This window comes from Lutzomyia longipalpis, chromosome 3 (assembly GCF_024334085.1).
Source record: "Lutzomyia longipalpis isolate SR_M1_2022 chromosome 3, ASM2433408v1".
Lineage (NCBI taxonomy): Eukaryota > Metazoa > Arthropoda > Insecta > Diptera > Psychodidae > Lutzomyia > Lutzomyia longipalpis.
The window spans coordinates 16,966,154-16,981,145 of record NC_074709.1 but is presented as its reverse complement, the minus strand read 5'-3'; the positions used below and the strand labels follow the sequence as shown (position 1 = coordinate 16,981,145).

The window sequence follows — 14,992 nt, the reverse complement described above, 5'->3', positions numbered from 1 at the left end:
TCCATGCTATGCTATATTTAATATTTCATTTTCTCTGAATTTTCCTAAAAAGTGTAGGGGAGAGCGGGGTTAAAAAAGTCACTTAAGGGTTTAGAAAAAGTTGAAAATATCATATTTCCCAAACAGATAAAGCGAAATGTATAGTCCAATTCTTTAGGATATTTCTTGCCCTACAACTCTTTCTCAGATCATTTTGTTCTATCTAGATAGGAAATATGATATTTTAAGTCTTTTCCAAACCCTTAAGTGACTTTATTAGCCCCGCTCTCCCCTATTTATTTATATTTTACAGCAAACATTGCAGAAGCATTATTTTTTCCCAGTAAGTACATAAAGTTTTTAATTCAATGGAATTTTTTACAAATCTCCCGCACACTCTAAAAAATATATTTCCACTTTAGAGAGCCATTTAACTCGAAAAACATTAAAAATTAAACAGGATTTACCCGAAAATTCATAACATGGCAAAATTATGCTTGTTTCCACGTTCTCCGTAAATATATAAATTTTTAATGAAGATGCATTGTTTGCGGCAAATGTGCATTTTACTTTTGCCGTCCCATAATTACCCACCACACATCCAATTCCCCTCTTTCACTGTGTGGTCGTCAGAGCACATAAATTGAAATTGAATGCCTTTGCTTGACAAAGTGTTGAGTCAACATAAGCAACAAGAAAAGTATAACAAACCACTTGATTTTATGTTGAATATTTTTGCTGATTTGCATTTCGAGTTTGAAAGTTGATGAGCCATATTCTTCAAATTTAACTTGATTTATTGTTTATTTGAAATGATTTGGAGAATATGGAGGATAAAATGTTTTGAGTTAGATTTCACTGCTGGATTCTGTACAGTCGTGTCCCGCAGAAGAGATGTGATTTAGAAGTTGGGTATTTCGGAGAAATCTCTTCCATTTAAATCATTTGTATTCTAATTTGTTTATTCGCTAGTATTCCTTAATTGGTAGGTACCTATTGAAATTAATGTTGACTCTTTAATGACTAAAAAGACTAAAAATTAAACTTTGTAAAAATTATTATTATCTACATTATCTAGTTGGACATTTTATAGATTAATATTCATTTTATCATGCTTAAGTTGCGCCATTTTGAGAAAATTTCAATCTCTGGGTTCTTGATATTTCAAATTGTTCTCAATATCTCAGCTTTTATAAAAGATAATAGTCATACGTTATTTAACCCTTGGAGGATATTGCTGGCCATAGTGGCCAAATCGATTTTTTTCAATTGCCACTGAATTAAAATCCATTTAACTTTTCGTGATAATTTCTACATCTGGTGTATAGGAAAGTTTCATAACTACAATATCGTCGAAAGAAAACGGAAAAATATTTTCTTTTGAGAGAAAATAAAGGTGTGACTGTTGAGGTTAGAAACCTCGATCCTCCAAGTGTTAACAAATATACATCATTTCTCCAGTTCAAAAATATCATTTAAATTAGAATCACGTTAAAATTGAGACCATAAATCAGTCCTCAAAGTGTTAAAACCAATAAAAATTCTCTAAAAATTCAAAATTTCTTCCCAAAATTGATTTATATCAAATTTTCAGACTTTTCTAAATTTTTGCGACACAAAAATGTACGTTTTTTAAATTCTGAATGAAAACAAGTGAAATACAACCACAAAAGGGGACTTTTCCAATTAATTGCGATTTAGATCATTGGGAAAACTCACGTAGTGTTTTTAAAGCGCTCTTTTTTCCTAATGGGAGTACAAAAAGGCGGGGAGTTAATGGGTTATTCTGTGCTCGCGTGGTAAATTCTGCATTTTTTTCTCGCGGGCATCAGCAAGAAATTTTTGATTGCTGGGGAATTCATTTGCTTTTGATGACGTAGTCCGCACAAATACATAGAGCAGTGGGTAGATAGTGAAGAGCTAAATAATGTATGTCTGTCCAAGTTGTGGCTTTCTGTATTCACGCTACGTTACTCAGCTCAGTGTCGGACCAACCATTGGATTAACTAGACCTGCGTGCCTTGATCACAGTTAAATTTTCAAGAGAAGCTCTTGAATTGAAAAAAAAAATTCTCAGTTCGATCAAATTGTGCGAAAAAGTGCTCCAGAGTGCTTAAAAGTGAATTGAATTAGAAGGAAAATTTTAAAGAAAAGTGCCTGTGAGTGCCTTTGCGTGACCTTTTGCCACACCAAAACCCCAAGTAAGTCAATGAGAAGGTTCAGGAGAAAAAGTGACCCCAAATGCTCCATCTTGCCATGATTTGGTGGCCCCTATGGAGCAAAGAAAACGCTCATCTCATGATGATTTTGTGACTACGCAGTTTGCAAATGAATTGAACGCGAGAGTATATTTTTGAACTACATAGATTTTCTCATAATATACATTTATAGCGTACCAATGTGTATGCAAAGTAAATATGTATGGTGCTTTTATGTAACATTCATCAGCATCGGTAGGTTTTTCACGGCATATTCCGCATGGAGGCATTTGTAGAGAAAAGAGAAGAAAACTTACAAGAATCTCTCTTTTGTTGCATTAGACTTGCTTCATTTTTATATCTATTTCATAACATCTCCCCTTTTTGCTTGCCAATTAAATGATTCAAAAAATTTGAAAGAAAATAAAATTTTTACTTGAGACTCTGCCCTCCTCCGTGTGGAAAACACTGCAACTCTGTGAGAATCTTGAACTGTGACCTTGATAAGACTGTGCGATCTCATAATATAAACAGCTAAATACTTTAAAAAACAACAAAATGAGATGAATCATTCGAAAGAAATGAAAAAAATATTTTTGTCGTTTTCAAATTAATTTAGCCAACAAAGCAAAATATTTTCGATTTGACAATTGATCTGGAGGCCGCACAAAAATTGTATAGTGTGGCAGGAAAGGTTACAAACGTAAATGTGAGCAGTAAAGACCCTCCTGCCTGACCCTCCTGAAAATTATGAGAATTTTTTAATAAAGATCTTGGATGCTTCAATCTAGAGAGATTTTCTTGATTTTGATCTCTAGAAAGGCAAGGAAATTATAACTACCTACTTTAGAATAATTTAAGATTCAATATTTTTGGAAAAAAAATTGTTTGATTTGTTTCTTTTATCAAAAAATACAAGAATTTTAACATTTATTTATTTTTTCTCTAGAAAGGCAAGGAAATTATAACTACCTACTTTAGAATAATTTAAGATTCAATATTTTTGGAAAAAAAATTGTTTGATTTGTTTCTTTTATCAAAAAATACAAGAATTTTAACATTTATACTTTTTTGGTCTTATAGTCCAAAAATAGTCTCTTTTGTATTTTTAGCACTTAAGGTCTTTGGCTAGAAAAATTCTTTATTCAATTATTTAAAGAATATTTTCTTGAGGTCTCAGTTTTTACAATGATTTTTCCAATTTTCTTTAAACTGAGGATTTACACAATTCAGAATGCCAAGAATTTAAAAATTTTCTCAACACATTTTTCAAGATTATAAAACTTTCTAGGTTGTTCCTTAACCACATTCCCAGAAATCTCAAGATTTTTAAAAAATTTCTTCTCTAAAATCACTAAGTTATGTGATTTATTGATTTTCAAAAAACTAATCTTAAGAATTTTAAGATATTTCTCAACATTACATTTCTCAAGCTTTTAAAAACTTTTTTAGCTGTGATTCTTCTTATTTTATTCGCACAGAAAACATTCTAGAGAATATTTTTATTAGTCAGATAGAAAGCTTCCGTGAATTGTACTAGTCCCAGAGGTCAAAGGTTTCTCAACCTTGCTCTATTTACAGTCGACTTATCTCTAAAAGAAATTGTTTTTAATCTACTTTTAATGCCTTCTAATGCTGCGCACAAATTAACTGATTCCTGCAAATTATTGCGATTTATTTTCATTAAAAAAAATCTTCTTATTCTCTCTTCTTTAATTCTATGAAGAATTACACAAGATTGTGAAAGTCGTACCCCCTGATCTTTCGAATGTTTTGTTTTATGGGAAATACCCTCTATCTCAGTGCAATTCTATCCGATAGTCCGTCGAGAAACCTCCCACAAAATTCCCAGAAATTACTTGAGAGTTTGCTTTAAAAAAAAGTCTTCATGTTGTGAACTTCTCCTGCACGGGAAATGGTTTGATTAAAAAAAGACGAGCAAATGTTGACTGTAAAACACTCACATAGCAAATGAAGTAAAGTTCTCATTACTTTTTTTTTTATTTTATGTTTAGTCAGCTGCTGTTTTTGCTCCCATTTTGGATGAGCTGCAAACAATTCTCGGAATTCCCCATCAAATTAAATTAATTTTATTAAAAAAACAATAATTTATCGACAGAGTCTCTTTGAAAGAATGATGAAATTATGTGAAATATTAATTGAAAAGTCACGTAGGAAGGGTTAGTGTAGGCCTTACTGCTAAAATATGAATCAGTTTTCTATTCTAATAAATAAAACGATTAATTAAGAGCTTGAAGATAGTCCTATGCAAAAATTCTTTTAAATTAGGGCCTAAAAATTAAAATCTTTCTCAAAAATAATTTGGAATTTCGAGTAATGTTCAAGATCTCGATTTTTTGATTTCATGCATTTTTTATGGAGCTTTAAGATGGAAAAATTTAAAGAATAATCTCCGAATTAAGATCAATATTAATTAAATTTATATGGCATATTTTCATCCATTAAACCCTCTAAATTTTCTAATATGGCCAATATGACTTGTTTCATTTAATCATACTAAACATGAAAGACATAATAGTTTCCTTTTTATGCAAATGTGGTCAGCGTGTGATAAGATAACATGAGTCTTACAATACTTCTTAAAAGCTTATCTCTTATTTGCTCGGCTGGTGCACTGAATGTTTATTTTAAAATGAAATTCCATCTAAATATTTGTATGAAAGATCACTTCTGTGTGGAGCTTCCAATATGTAGTAAGAAAAAAGAATTGAAAATTTCCCGGAAAGAGCATCGCAGCAAAAATATTTTCACCTTCAAAATCACCGCAAATCACATCATAAAAGCGTGTTTTGAGCCTCTCTTCTTTTTTTCTTCTTCACGTGGATCACTGCTCGTTCAAGGCTACTTTTTGCCCATCCTCCTCTATATGTATGTGGGGATTTTTTTTATGCTGGAAATATTGTTAAAAAAAGAAGAGAGAAAAAAACAATCAGCCAAGAACTTTCCATATCATTTGAGCTTCAATACGCGCGCACACAAAATGGTGCAAATTGGAAATGCGTGCTTTTGCCATTAGAGAGGAGACGGCACATTTTGTGCATTTTATATGTAGAGTGTTCCGATTCAGTGTGCCCGATTCTCACAGAAAAGGCCACAAAAGTCTCGATGGGCGTCTGTTCGAGATCTTTGCAGCGTATTTGTTCATTTGGGGTACCACATCACGTTTAACTTTAATTGCCTGTAATGGGCATTTTAATATGCAGCACCCAGCTATTGTGTCCATTAACAACACGCGTCTCATTCTAGGAAATCATCATCAAAAAATGCCTCTTCTGCGGAAGTGCTGCTGCTGCTTCTCCCTCAAGACGGGCGGAGTAATTTTGGGCTGGATTGGAGCTGTGTCATCCTTCCTTGTTGCCGTCATTTGCCTCATTGCCATCTGCAATGTGGAGACAATTATCAGTGCCATCAAAGAGCACGTTAAGGAAGAGAATATTCAGGAAGATACTCTCAGATCGGGTAAGTTGAACTTTGATTCTCTTTAATTTAATTTCTTTAAAGCGTATCTATCAGAAATTGTTTAAAAATATTTTATACTGCCTTTATTGCAATTCGATATTTTTCTTTAAGAATTCTCCAGAGAAAAAAATTAAAGAAAAACTTTATAAAGTTACTTTATAATCTCTAAGAACCTTTTACTCCATTCGTCTTTAATGCTGAAAATATAATTTTAAAATTTTTTAAAAGATTTAAAGAGATAAAAAAAAAGAAAAAAAAACTGAAAATCTCATCTGAAATTTCTTGTACTGTAATAAGAAAAAAATCTAATGAATTGTGAATTGCTATTGAGTTTTTTTCTCATTCACATTAATTAAAATGAGCAATAAAGATTTGCTAATCTCTCTATGAAATACAAGATGGATAGCCTTGAAATATTATTAATGAATGAATAAAAAAGAATTTTTTAGTGAGTTCAAGATTCATCTTTGCTCACGATACGTTCATAATAATAATAAATATTTTTATTAGCAAGTTAATATCTTAAAATATTTTTTTGCTCAAAGGAGCCCATGCGCTTGATATGGGCGAAGTACCTAATTGAAGGAAACGCAGAAAACAATTTTAACCCACCCAGTCTTGTAGGGAATCAAAAAAGGATAAAGAATCGCCAAAAATATTCACCATTTTCCACTGGGGTCACAACGAAAAAAGGCAATAAAGTTTTGTAAAAATTCAAAAAAATTGACCGCCATTCGCCATTTTGTTCATTTCAATGCATGAAGCATATGTTTCAATGCTTCGTCAATATGAGCTTGTCGACGATGGGAGTTTGACATTTCATTTGTTTTGGGAGAAAATAAAAAAAAAATTGCGTATTTTTTTAGTTTAAATATCGTGGTAAATGTGTTTTACGTGTTGTTCAAGAGTGATTTTTATATTTGAATACCTGAAGGATGAATTCCCGCACAGTTTGTGACCGTCTCAGCGAGCACATCATTGGTCGTGGAAAAGGTCTTGGGAAAGGTGGTGCCAATAAACATCGTAAGGTTTTGCATGACAACATCTAGGGAATCACAAAACCAAGCAATCCATCGTCTTGTCCGTCGTGGTGGTGTGAAACGCAAAGGATTCCAGCGCAGAGGATCTCTCAATTCGTGAAAAAGCCATCTTCAAGACGATCCACGACCAATGTTTTTGGATTGCTTTGCTTTGTAACGAGAGATGTGCTCGCTGAGACGGTCACAAGTTGTGCGGGAATTCATCCCAGGTATTCAGATATAAAAATCACTCTTGAACAACACGTAAAACACATTTACTACGATAATTAAATTAAAAAATACGCAATTTTTTTTATTTTCTCTCAAAAAAAATGAATGAAATGTCAAACTCCCATCGACAAGCTCATGACGAAGCATTGAAACATCTGCTTGATGCATTGAAAGAGACAAAATGGCGAATGGCGGTCAATTTTTTTTTGAATTTTTACAAAACTTTATTGCCTTTTTTCGTTGTGACCCCAGTGGAAAATGGTGAATATTTTTGGCGATTCTTTATCCTTTTTTGATTCTCTACAAGACTGGGTGGGTTAAAATTGTTTTCTGCGTTTCCTTCAATTAGGTACTTCGCCCATATCAAGCGCATGGGCTCCTTTCAGTCAAATTATTCGAAACATTTTCAAGGAATAAATTCTAGAATTCATAGATATTTTATGGATATTCGTAATTATTGAAAGAATAATCGAGATATTAAACAGAATACCTACCTACTTAAAAAATTTTTTAATAAAATTAAAATGATATTCGTTAGCATTTAGAATATTTTAGATAATAAAAATTTTTAAAAAAAATTACTCCATTTTTACCCCTTGTACGATTCTGTTAGGATCATGGCAATTTTAAATGCTTAAAATTGATTTTATAAAATAATAAAACTTCATATCAATTTTTTTCATCTCTGGGATTAATGAGAATTTTTTTTCTCCAGTCTTGCAGATCTTTTTGGGTGTCTACATTGCCCTCTCCTTGATCGGCCTTATCTCAGCATCCCTCCTAATTGCTGGCTCTGTACGTCGGAATCGCTACTTTATCCTGCCATGGCTCATCACATGCGGCATGAATCTCCTCTTTGGCCTCCTCTTCAGCCTCTTCCAGGTCGTTGGAGCCATGACTGCTGATGTTGGCTATGGCTTCTTCACGCTCTTCATCGTTGCCATCGTGTATGGATTCGAGCTCTACCTCTGGTTGGCCATCTTCTCACTCTTCCAGCAACTCCGCGAAGAGGAGACTAAGGGTGTGGGTGCAGCAGCTCTCATCTACAAAGCCCCACCAACTGATGGCCTTCCAGCTTACACGGGCTTTGCTTAAATCCCAAATTTTTAAAGGGCCCTCACCTGTGCCACTCACAAGATTCTTTTTACGTACTCCTCCGCATTATTCTTATTATTTTTGTGAACCTCTAATGAGTGCACCGGGTGGGAATGAATGAAACAAAGCTGTGAATTTTTTATTCGACTAGTAAAATGTATTTTCTCTGTATGAAGGAAAATCCAACAAAAAAAATCTCACGAAAGCAAATTAAGCGTGAATTCTTCCCATGGAATATGGAAGAATTCATCGACATATATTTTCTTACTATATTATTATTCTTTTACGAATAAAACAAAATAAGTTTAGCGTGTGTAATACCAGAGTTCAATTTGATAACGAATTTATGTAAAAGTGAATTAACGATGTGAGTAGATTTGGGCGCTTCTCAATTTTTACGAAGCTGTATGACCATTTTTTGTTGTTGAAGAAATCAATAAAATCTCTCATTTTATTTTATATTACGTAAAAAGGTATTTGTTTTAATTATTTTATGAAATTTTCCTGTGTCGCCAGTTGAGTGTCCAACATGTGTTTGCCTTGACCTGCAGATAAACCATCAGGTATTAATATACTTTACCACAACTTTTAAAACAAATATGGAGGTAAAAATAATTCATTTCCGCTCCTTTTTTCATGCCTTTGACGTTCTTGGAAAGATCTATAACAATTCTTCTAAGGAAATAGTGGTTTTAATGAATTTTAGACTGCACAAAAGGAAATTTTTAATCGAGGTTTTGAAAGAAAATTAATTGGAATTTTTGCAAATTATTGAAATTAAATTATAAAATTTTTAACTATCTATTTTATTTAATAAATTCGATTAATAATTTATCGAATTGAATGATAAATTAAAACTTTCTCAAAGTTGTTCACAGAGTAAATTCCCAAATCGATTTTTCCAGGAATTTTCTTCTTCTTTGATGTGATAAAGCACAGAAGCTTTCTTCTATTAAATAAATATTATCTTGGGTAAGAATTCAAGCTTTAATGGCTCGTCTACTGAGAAGAATGATTCATCAACCACCAAGTTGTTTTACCCACATTTTATAAATAACATTCAAGATAAAACTAGATAGTTCATAAATCTTATGATCTCTCTCTGTTTATCTGTTTGCTTGTCCATTTATTGTGCAACAGGGGAAAGAGTAAAGTTAGATCATTCAAATGGTTCCAAAAAAGCTCAGAAAAAGCCCTTTTCAATCAATTTCTTGGACTAGAAAAAAAACTAGTTCAATTCCTAATCTTGAAATGCAAAAAAAAACTTCAGCCTCAATCTAAAAGACAAGAACCATTATCAGATAAATTTTATCAATTGCAATAGTATTCGATTTGTAAAAAGCGCGGCGAAGTTTTCACAAGCACAGCGAAAACATCGTACTTCCCCGAGAGAGACAAAGTCAATTTAGTTATCGGTTGGTTGTTCACTGTTGAAGAACTCCCAAAGTCAAACAAAGCGTAAGTTCTCTTTAGCATGAAATGTTGTGAAATTCTTCAATAAAAGTGAGAATATTGCGGCAATTCTTAGTGAAAAGTGGAAAGTTGTATATTAAACGTTCTGAAAAGTTTTCTCTTAGAATAATAATTTATTTGTTTCTTAAGTGAAGCTCCACTTTGACTTCTTTGTATACAATTCTTACTCATTTAATGCGCAAAAGCGATATATTTATAGAATAATCTTTATTGAGATGTTTTAAAGAATTTAGTGATTTTCTTTTTAATTCGTAAGCTTTGAGAGCAAAGATGAATGTTTTCCTTAATTGATAGACCTTAAAAAATAAAGTTAAATAAAATAAAAGGTCACTTTTAAAAGGCATTATCCCTCCTGTAGTCTACCTACAGTGACTAACTGGACTAACTAAAAATAGTTTGATATTAATATTTAAAAAATTATTGACAAATTTTTTAGTGAAAAAAACTTTCAAAAGTTTTTAACAATAAAAATATTACGGGAATTCTTAAATATTTTAATTCCAATTTTTATTATTTTAGGGTAATGCCTGTAATCTATCTATTTTTATTTCCACAAGTGAAGTTCCAATTAGCGCCTCTGGATGACTAATAAGCACCTAGCTGCGTTTTTTATCAAGTCTCTATCGGGGATTTTTATCATTTTACGATGCGATAGCGTCTCCCTTTGTGTATTGAAAAATAAAAATTCTTCAATGGACAATTTCGTAAATTTTATTCCAGGAAAATATCAACATGAGGTTGCAAAGGTGTTGCTGTTTTACCCTTCAAAGAGGAACAATAATTATTGGTTGGTATGGAGCTGTAGCCTCCGTTCTGGGACTTATCCTGTCCATTGTGGCACTCTTCAAGGAAGATGAGATTGTGGATAAAATTGCAGAAAATCAACCACAGGATAAGCCAATTGACAAGGAAATGATAAGAAAGGGTGAGCTTTTACAATTCCTTTAAAAGCTTCTCATTTAAAAGTTTTATTGATTTAATATTCCTCTAATTTTCCCTCAGCTCTGGAAATCATTGTGGGCATTGTCATTGTTTCCTGCGTTATTGGACTCATTGTGACGGCTCTCGTGATTGTTGGGGCCAAGAGACGTCGCCCAGGACTGCTTCTACCCTGGATCGTCATTGGAGCGATCAAGCTTATTCTTGGCATGACCTACAGCACGTCTCAGATTTACAATACCTTTTCTCAGGGCGTTGGAATTGTTATCCTGAACATTCTCATTGTCGTCTTGTCCTACGGAATTACCATCTACCTGTGGCTCGTCGTCTACTCCTTCTACAAGGAGCTACGACAGGAGATTCTAGGAGAAGCTACAGCTTTAATTTCAAACTCCCCACGATCCGGTGGTGATGGACTACCAAATTATACGCGTATTGCTTAAGAAAACAAAATGAATTTTCTTCTTACAATTTTATTCACTACCTTTTATTACTTATACTTAAATTAAATTATAGAAATAAAACTTTATAAACTCTGTTAGAGTGTGTGCAAAATATTAAATGAAATCTGACCGTTTTCATTCATTTTAAAGACTCCTTAAAGGAATTTAATTAAATTAAAATAATATATATAAAGCGACATTTTTTTTTTTACTAATTTCTCTCTTGATTTATGATATTCTACCTCCCATTCCCATCATTTGTGAGCATCTTTCCACCCACAAACTCGTTGATCAATAAATTCAATCAACTAATGGGGATAGCTCGTCCCTTTTGTGAAGGAATCAATTTCATTTACATTCGTTGCTTTGCACAGCTAGGATAATGGCGGATTTTGCGTTGAGTCGAAGAGTAATTCTCTGCTTCCAGCTATGTGGTTTGCATTCCATTAATCTGTCCCATATGAAGGACTCCAAGGAGGTGGATGGTGCCATGATCAAGTACAGGTTGTACCAGTTGCTGCACATCATTGTCGTCGGGGCAAACTGCATCGTCGTCATTTTCTGCCCCAACTCCATCATGTTCGCCAATGATCCTCTGGGCAGGTTCAACGATTGGATAAAATATTACGCTGCTCTCTTTACATCCTGCCTCATTCTCACGGAATCCTATTTCCGTGTGCGACAGCTCATTGAGATTTTTCGCCTCTCGGGGCGACTGGATGGGATTTTTGGGAGTATTCGTGTGGATCTGAGTCAGGAGAGTGTGACGTCCTATCGTGTCTACATCCGGAAGTTCCTCCCCTTTGCTGCAATGCTGCTTCTGCTGGAGATTTGGGCACTTCCCTTCTTCCTCACAAACACACCAATGTTCAACTACTGGATCCTCACGTTCCCCATGCTACTGCAGAGTCGCTTCCGGCAGTTGCAACATATCCTCTATATTGATCTCTGTCATCACTATGCACGTGTCCTGGCGAGCAATGTGAAGGAGCTTGCGGTATTTCTGAATGCCCTCGAGGGCACATCCGGAGACTCCTCGGCGGAATATCGAAGGAAATTTGTCAATTACCGCTTCAGGGTGCTACAGAGAGCTCATCACGTTGTCTGGGAAATCTCCAACTGTATCAATACCTACTTCGGGTGGTCCCAGGTGGCGAATTATGCTTTCCACTTCCTTCAACTTCTCGCAGACTCCTACTGGCTCTACTACCGGTTCTACAATCAATCCTACGGCGTCGGAATGTGCAGTGAGTTTAAGTTTCTTTTTATTCTCAATGTATTTTGGAAAATCTTTTTATTCAGCAACCGAGGTAAACAACTTCTTATTCGCCCTTTTTCGCAGAATCAATCGGCAATTTATTCCACAGCTCCACAATTCTAATTCTCTGTTTCTACTCCTCAGAATCCTGCCTTGGAACGGTGATGATTTAATTTTTTTTATCTAAGCTCTTTAAATAACTTTCTTTTCGCGTTTTTCTTCATTTTTTTTTTAGATTCAGAGCATCTCAATTTGGTTGCATCGCATTAAATTTACAGTCTATGATGGAAAAATATCAGAAACTCTTCTCAATTTCTCCCTGCAGATGATTCAAGAGCCGGTGATTTTTCAAGCCATGGAGCTCTTTCCCATTGATTTCAAACCCTTGCGATCGGTAAGAAGAAAAAATAATCTGGAAAAGGTTTTATTTCGTTGAAAAATCTTATTTGGTGCTTTTTGAAAGAATAATTTGATAAAATTTTTAGCAAATCTTTAGCATCATTTAACAAATTGGAATAATATAAAGAATTATTTGCTTAAAATTTATTTTTCTTTCAGATGATCAGCGCTATTACTACGTATATGGTTCTATTTGTGCAGTTTCTTCCACGTTTAGTCACATCGTCTTATTTGCACATGGATTAAGAAAATATATTAAAATTAATTAATTTAATAAATTTTTAAGAATAAATTTAAAAAAAAATAATTTTATCAATTTATTAAAAAATTGCGAAATTTTTAAGAAAAAAGGTGAAACGATTTTCTAGCAGAAAAACTATAAATATTCTGCTTCAATAAGAAACTTTGAAGTCACCTTATAAGTTTAAATTAAAACCACAATTTTAAGTCTTTAGAATTTCGAGACAACGGACTTTTTCAGGCAAGACGCGAATAGGCTGGAAGTCCATCATTTGGATCTATTATGTCTGCAATGAAGGTATGAGGCTCTCCTTTAATCTCCTTACGAAGCATCTTGAAGAAGGAGTAGACAACCAACCAGAGGTAGTAATGGATTCCGTATGACACGACGAAAATGAAGAACTGCAGAGATGCTGTTTCTGTATCAACGTCGAAGGTTAGAATAATAAGTCTAACGCTGTATCCCAAACCAAGGACCAGAGAGATGGCAGTTAGAATGATCCATGGAAGTAGAAGTCCTGGCACGCCTCTCTTAGCTCCGACAATCAAGAGAGCTGACACAATCAATCCAATAGCAGCAGAAGCAATAATAATGCTCATCAGTACTTCAACGCCTTAGAAGGAAAACATTAAGATCAGGATCAAAGAAGTAAAGAAAATTATTTTGAAAAGAAGTTCTTTTGCAGCTCCTTACCCGTATTAAGGATTTCTTCATCAAAATTGGGCTGTTGAACGTAGTCCTCAATGTTCTTAATAATTGTATCTTGTTTACAAAGAGCAACGACGGAATAGATGATCATCAAAATTGAGGTGATAACGTTGTACCAGCCAATGATCAATGTTCCTTTTTTCAGGGGAAAGCAACAGCACTTCTGCAGCATGATAAAACCCATGATTTTCCTGGAAATTCAACTAATAAAGCACCATAAAAAGATAACTAAAAGACAAATATAGAGGGGTTTGATACGCTTGATAAGTACGCCTCTGTCAAACCTGTGCAGAATTTTGAACAAACGAAAAAGAAAAAAAGTGAATAAACTCCTTTTAAAAATTATTTAACAATATTCTGAGGTCTTTTCACTGAAATTCTGTTTAGAACATTCTTTTAAATATTTTTTTTCCCATATAATTGCCTTAAAACACAAAGGTAGGTTTTTCTCAGGATCTACTGGATGGATTTTGATGGGGTAAAAAGGGTAAAAAGCAAATGAAAGAGGAAATACCAAATGCACATTTTAATGTACCAGAATTTTGAATTTCCATTCTGGGGCTAAGAAAAGTGAAAAAACGTCAAAAATATCTGAACAAAAGTCACATTTTTCTACTTTTCTCAGCCTCAGAATGGAAATTCAAAATTCTGTTACATTAAAATGTGCATTGGTATTTCCTCTTTCATTTACTTTTTACCCCATCAAAATCCATCCAGTAGATCCTGAGAAAAACCTACCTTTGTGTTTTGAGGAAAATCAAAGTAAATCTTTAAATGTGGGCAACACTTGAAAACCAAGTTAAAAAAAAACCCCAAGAAAAATAAAAGCATTTAATTTCATCAGCTCTCAAAAGAGACCCCTCTTAAGTTTTTAAGATATTTACTTTGTAAAAATTTAACTTTGCCAGCTACGAAGCTCCTCAAGTGGAGAAAGTCCAAAAGGAAACTAACTCTCATTTTGTTCTTTACTTGATAGCCATTTATAGGTTTTGTTATCAGAAATGATAACGTTTATCTGATTAGCAAAGCAATATTTTGTTTGTGTTGGATTGAGGTTAAAGATTTTGTACTTAAGATCAATAGAACAGGTAGATTGAGACCTAAACTGCTTATTGAACCTCACAGATATGGGAAAATTGTAAGATTTTTTCTTCAACTTTAACCCTTCGTTTACTATGAGGGGTAGGTGAGTGACCCCACAGCTATATTTCGATTAATTGCGCTTATGTTCTTATAGAGGTATAGAACCAAGCTTCTGGAAATAAGTTCCTTGGTTATCTGAGAAGATTGTGTAAAATTTTGAGGTCAATCTGACCACCAAAAAAAAAGTTATTAACAAAAATGTAAGATGAGGGAATTCAAAAATTTGTGTAACGGTCTTTATTCCAGTTTTCTTCCATTTTTGTGTTCTAAAATGGAGAAAAGACTTCTTAGGGAGTACCAAGGAGTCTATTAATGTAATGTACATTTGATTGCATGAATTTGCTTTTTTTGCAAATAATTCTATGGGGTCGTTCACCTACCGCATA

General features: G+C 33.7%; 4 protein-coding genes across 7 annotated transcripts; 3 read left to right on the top strand and 1 right to left on the bottom strand.

Annotated features, from left to right (window-relative positions):
• Nucleotides 1–1,629: 1,629 nt before the first annotated feature.
• On the top strand, nucleotides 1,630–8,474 carry LOC129794260 (uncharacterized). Its single transcript, XM_055835028.1, has 3 exons — nucleotides 1,630–2,180; nucleotides 5,445–5,657; nucleotides 7,623–8,474. Exons 2-3 carry the CDS (start codon nucleotides 5,462–5,464, stop codon nucleotides 8,000–8,002), a joined length of 576 nt encoding a protein of 191 aa, XP_055691003.1. The 5' UTR covers nucleotides 1,630–2,180; nucleotides 5,445–5,461; the 3' UTR covers nucleotides 8,003–8,474.
• An 876-nt stretch (nucleotides 8,475–9,350) lies between these two features.
• LOC129794349 (uncharacterized) lies at nucleotides 9,351–11,054 on the top strand. Of its 2 annotated transcripts, none has more exons than XM_055835151.1 (3): nucleotides 9,351–9,460; nucleotides 10,196–10,400; nucleotides 10,478–11,054. In XM_055835151.1, exons 2-3 carry the CDS (start codon nucleotides 10,208–10,210, stop codon nucleotides 10,855–10,857), a joined length of 573 nt encoding a protein of 190 aa, XP_055691126.1. In that variant the 5' UTR covers nucleotides 9,351–9,460; nucleotides 10,196–10,207; the 3' UTR covers nucleotides 10,858–11,054. The 2 variants fall into 2 exon arrangements, with proteins under 2 accessions (XP_055691126.1, XP_055691127.1); XM_055835152.1 differs by lacking the exon at nucleotides 9,351–9,460 and adding an exon at nucleotides 9,534–9,627.
• A 109-nt stretch (nucleotides 11,055–11,163) lies between these two features.
• On the top strand, nucleotides 11,164–12,465 carry LOC129794347 (uncharacterized). Of its 2 annotated transcripts, none has more exons than XM_055835147.1 (2): nucleotides 11,164–12,104; nucleotides 12,351–12,465. In XM_055835147.1, exons 1-2 carry the CDS (start codon nucleotides 11,240–11,242, stop codon nucleotides 12,383–12,385), a joined length of 900 nt encoding a protein of 299 aa, XP_055691122.1. In that variant the 5' UTR covers nucleotides 11,164–11,239; the 3' UTR covers nucleotides 12,386–12,465. The 2 variants fall into 2 exon arrangements, 1 of the variants encoding a protein (XP_055691122.1); XR_008751017.1 differs by lacking the exon at nucleotides 11,164–12,104 and adding an exon at nucleotides 12,117–12,276 and having other exon boundaries at nucleotides 12,351–12,434.
• A 58-nt stretch (nucleotides 12,466–12,523) lies between these two features.
• On the bottom strand, nucleotides 12,524–14,413 carry LOC129794348 (uncharacterized). 2 transcript variants are annotated; one of them, XM_055835148.1, is made up of 3 exons: nucleotides 14,348–14,413; nucleotides 13,449–13,666; nucleotides 12,524–13,368 (listed from the first exon to the last, which is right to left on the bottom strand). In XM_055835148.1, exons 2-3 carry the CDS (start codon nucleotides 13,645–13,647, stop codon nucleotides 12,992–12,994), a joined length of 576 nt encoding a protein of 191 aa, XP_055691123.1. In that variant the 5' UTR covers nucleotides 13,648–13,666; nucleotides 14,348–14,413; the 3' UTR covers nucleotides 12,524–12,991. The 2 variants fall into 2 exon arrangements, with proteins under 2 accessions (XP_055691123.1, XP_055691125.1); XM_055835150.1 differs by having other exon boundaries at nucleotides 13,449–13,654.
• Between the last annotated feature and the right edge of the window lie 579 nt (nucleotides 14,414–14,992).

Excerpts from the sequence above, each read along its gene's own strand:
- LOC129794260 (XM_055835028.1), top strand. The coding sequence starts at position 5,462 with ATGCCTCTTCTGCGGAAGTGCTGCTGCTGCTTCTCCCTCAAGACGGGC. Across the intron at positions 5,658-7,622 it reads GGAAGATACTCTCAGATCGG|TCTTGCAGATCTTTTTGGGT; the intron begins GTAAGTTGAACT and ends TTTTTTCTCCAG.
- LOC129794349 (XM_055835151.1), top strand. The coding sequence starts at position 10,208 with ATGAGGTTGCAAAGGTGTTGCTGTTTTACCCTTCAAAGAGGAACAATA. Across the intron at positions 10,401-10,477 it reads CAAGGAAATGATAAGAAAGG|CTCTGGAAATCATTGTGGGC; the intron begins GTGAGCTTTTAC and ends ATTTTCCCTCAG.
- LOC129794347 (XM_055835147.1), top strand. The coding sequence starts at position 11,240 with ATGGCGGATTTTGCGTTGAGTCGAAGAGTAATTCTCTGCTTCCAGCTA. Across the intron at positions 12,105-12,350 it reads CTACGGCGTCGGAATGTGCA|ATTCAGAGCATCTCAATTTG; the intron begins GTGAGTTTAAGT and ends TTTTTTTTTTAG.
- LOC129794348 (XM_055835148.1), bottom strand. The coding sequence starts at position 13,647 with ATGGGTTTTATCATGCTGCAGAAGTGCTGTTGCTTTCCCCTGAAAAAA. Across the intron at positions 13,369-13,448 it reads TGAAGAAATCCTTAATACGG|GCGTTGAAGTACTGATGAGC; the intron begins GTAAGGAGCTGC and ends TTTCCTTCTAAG.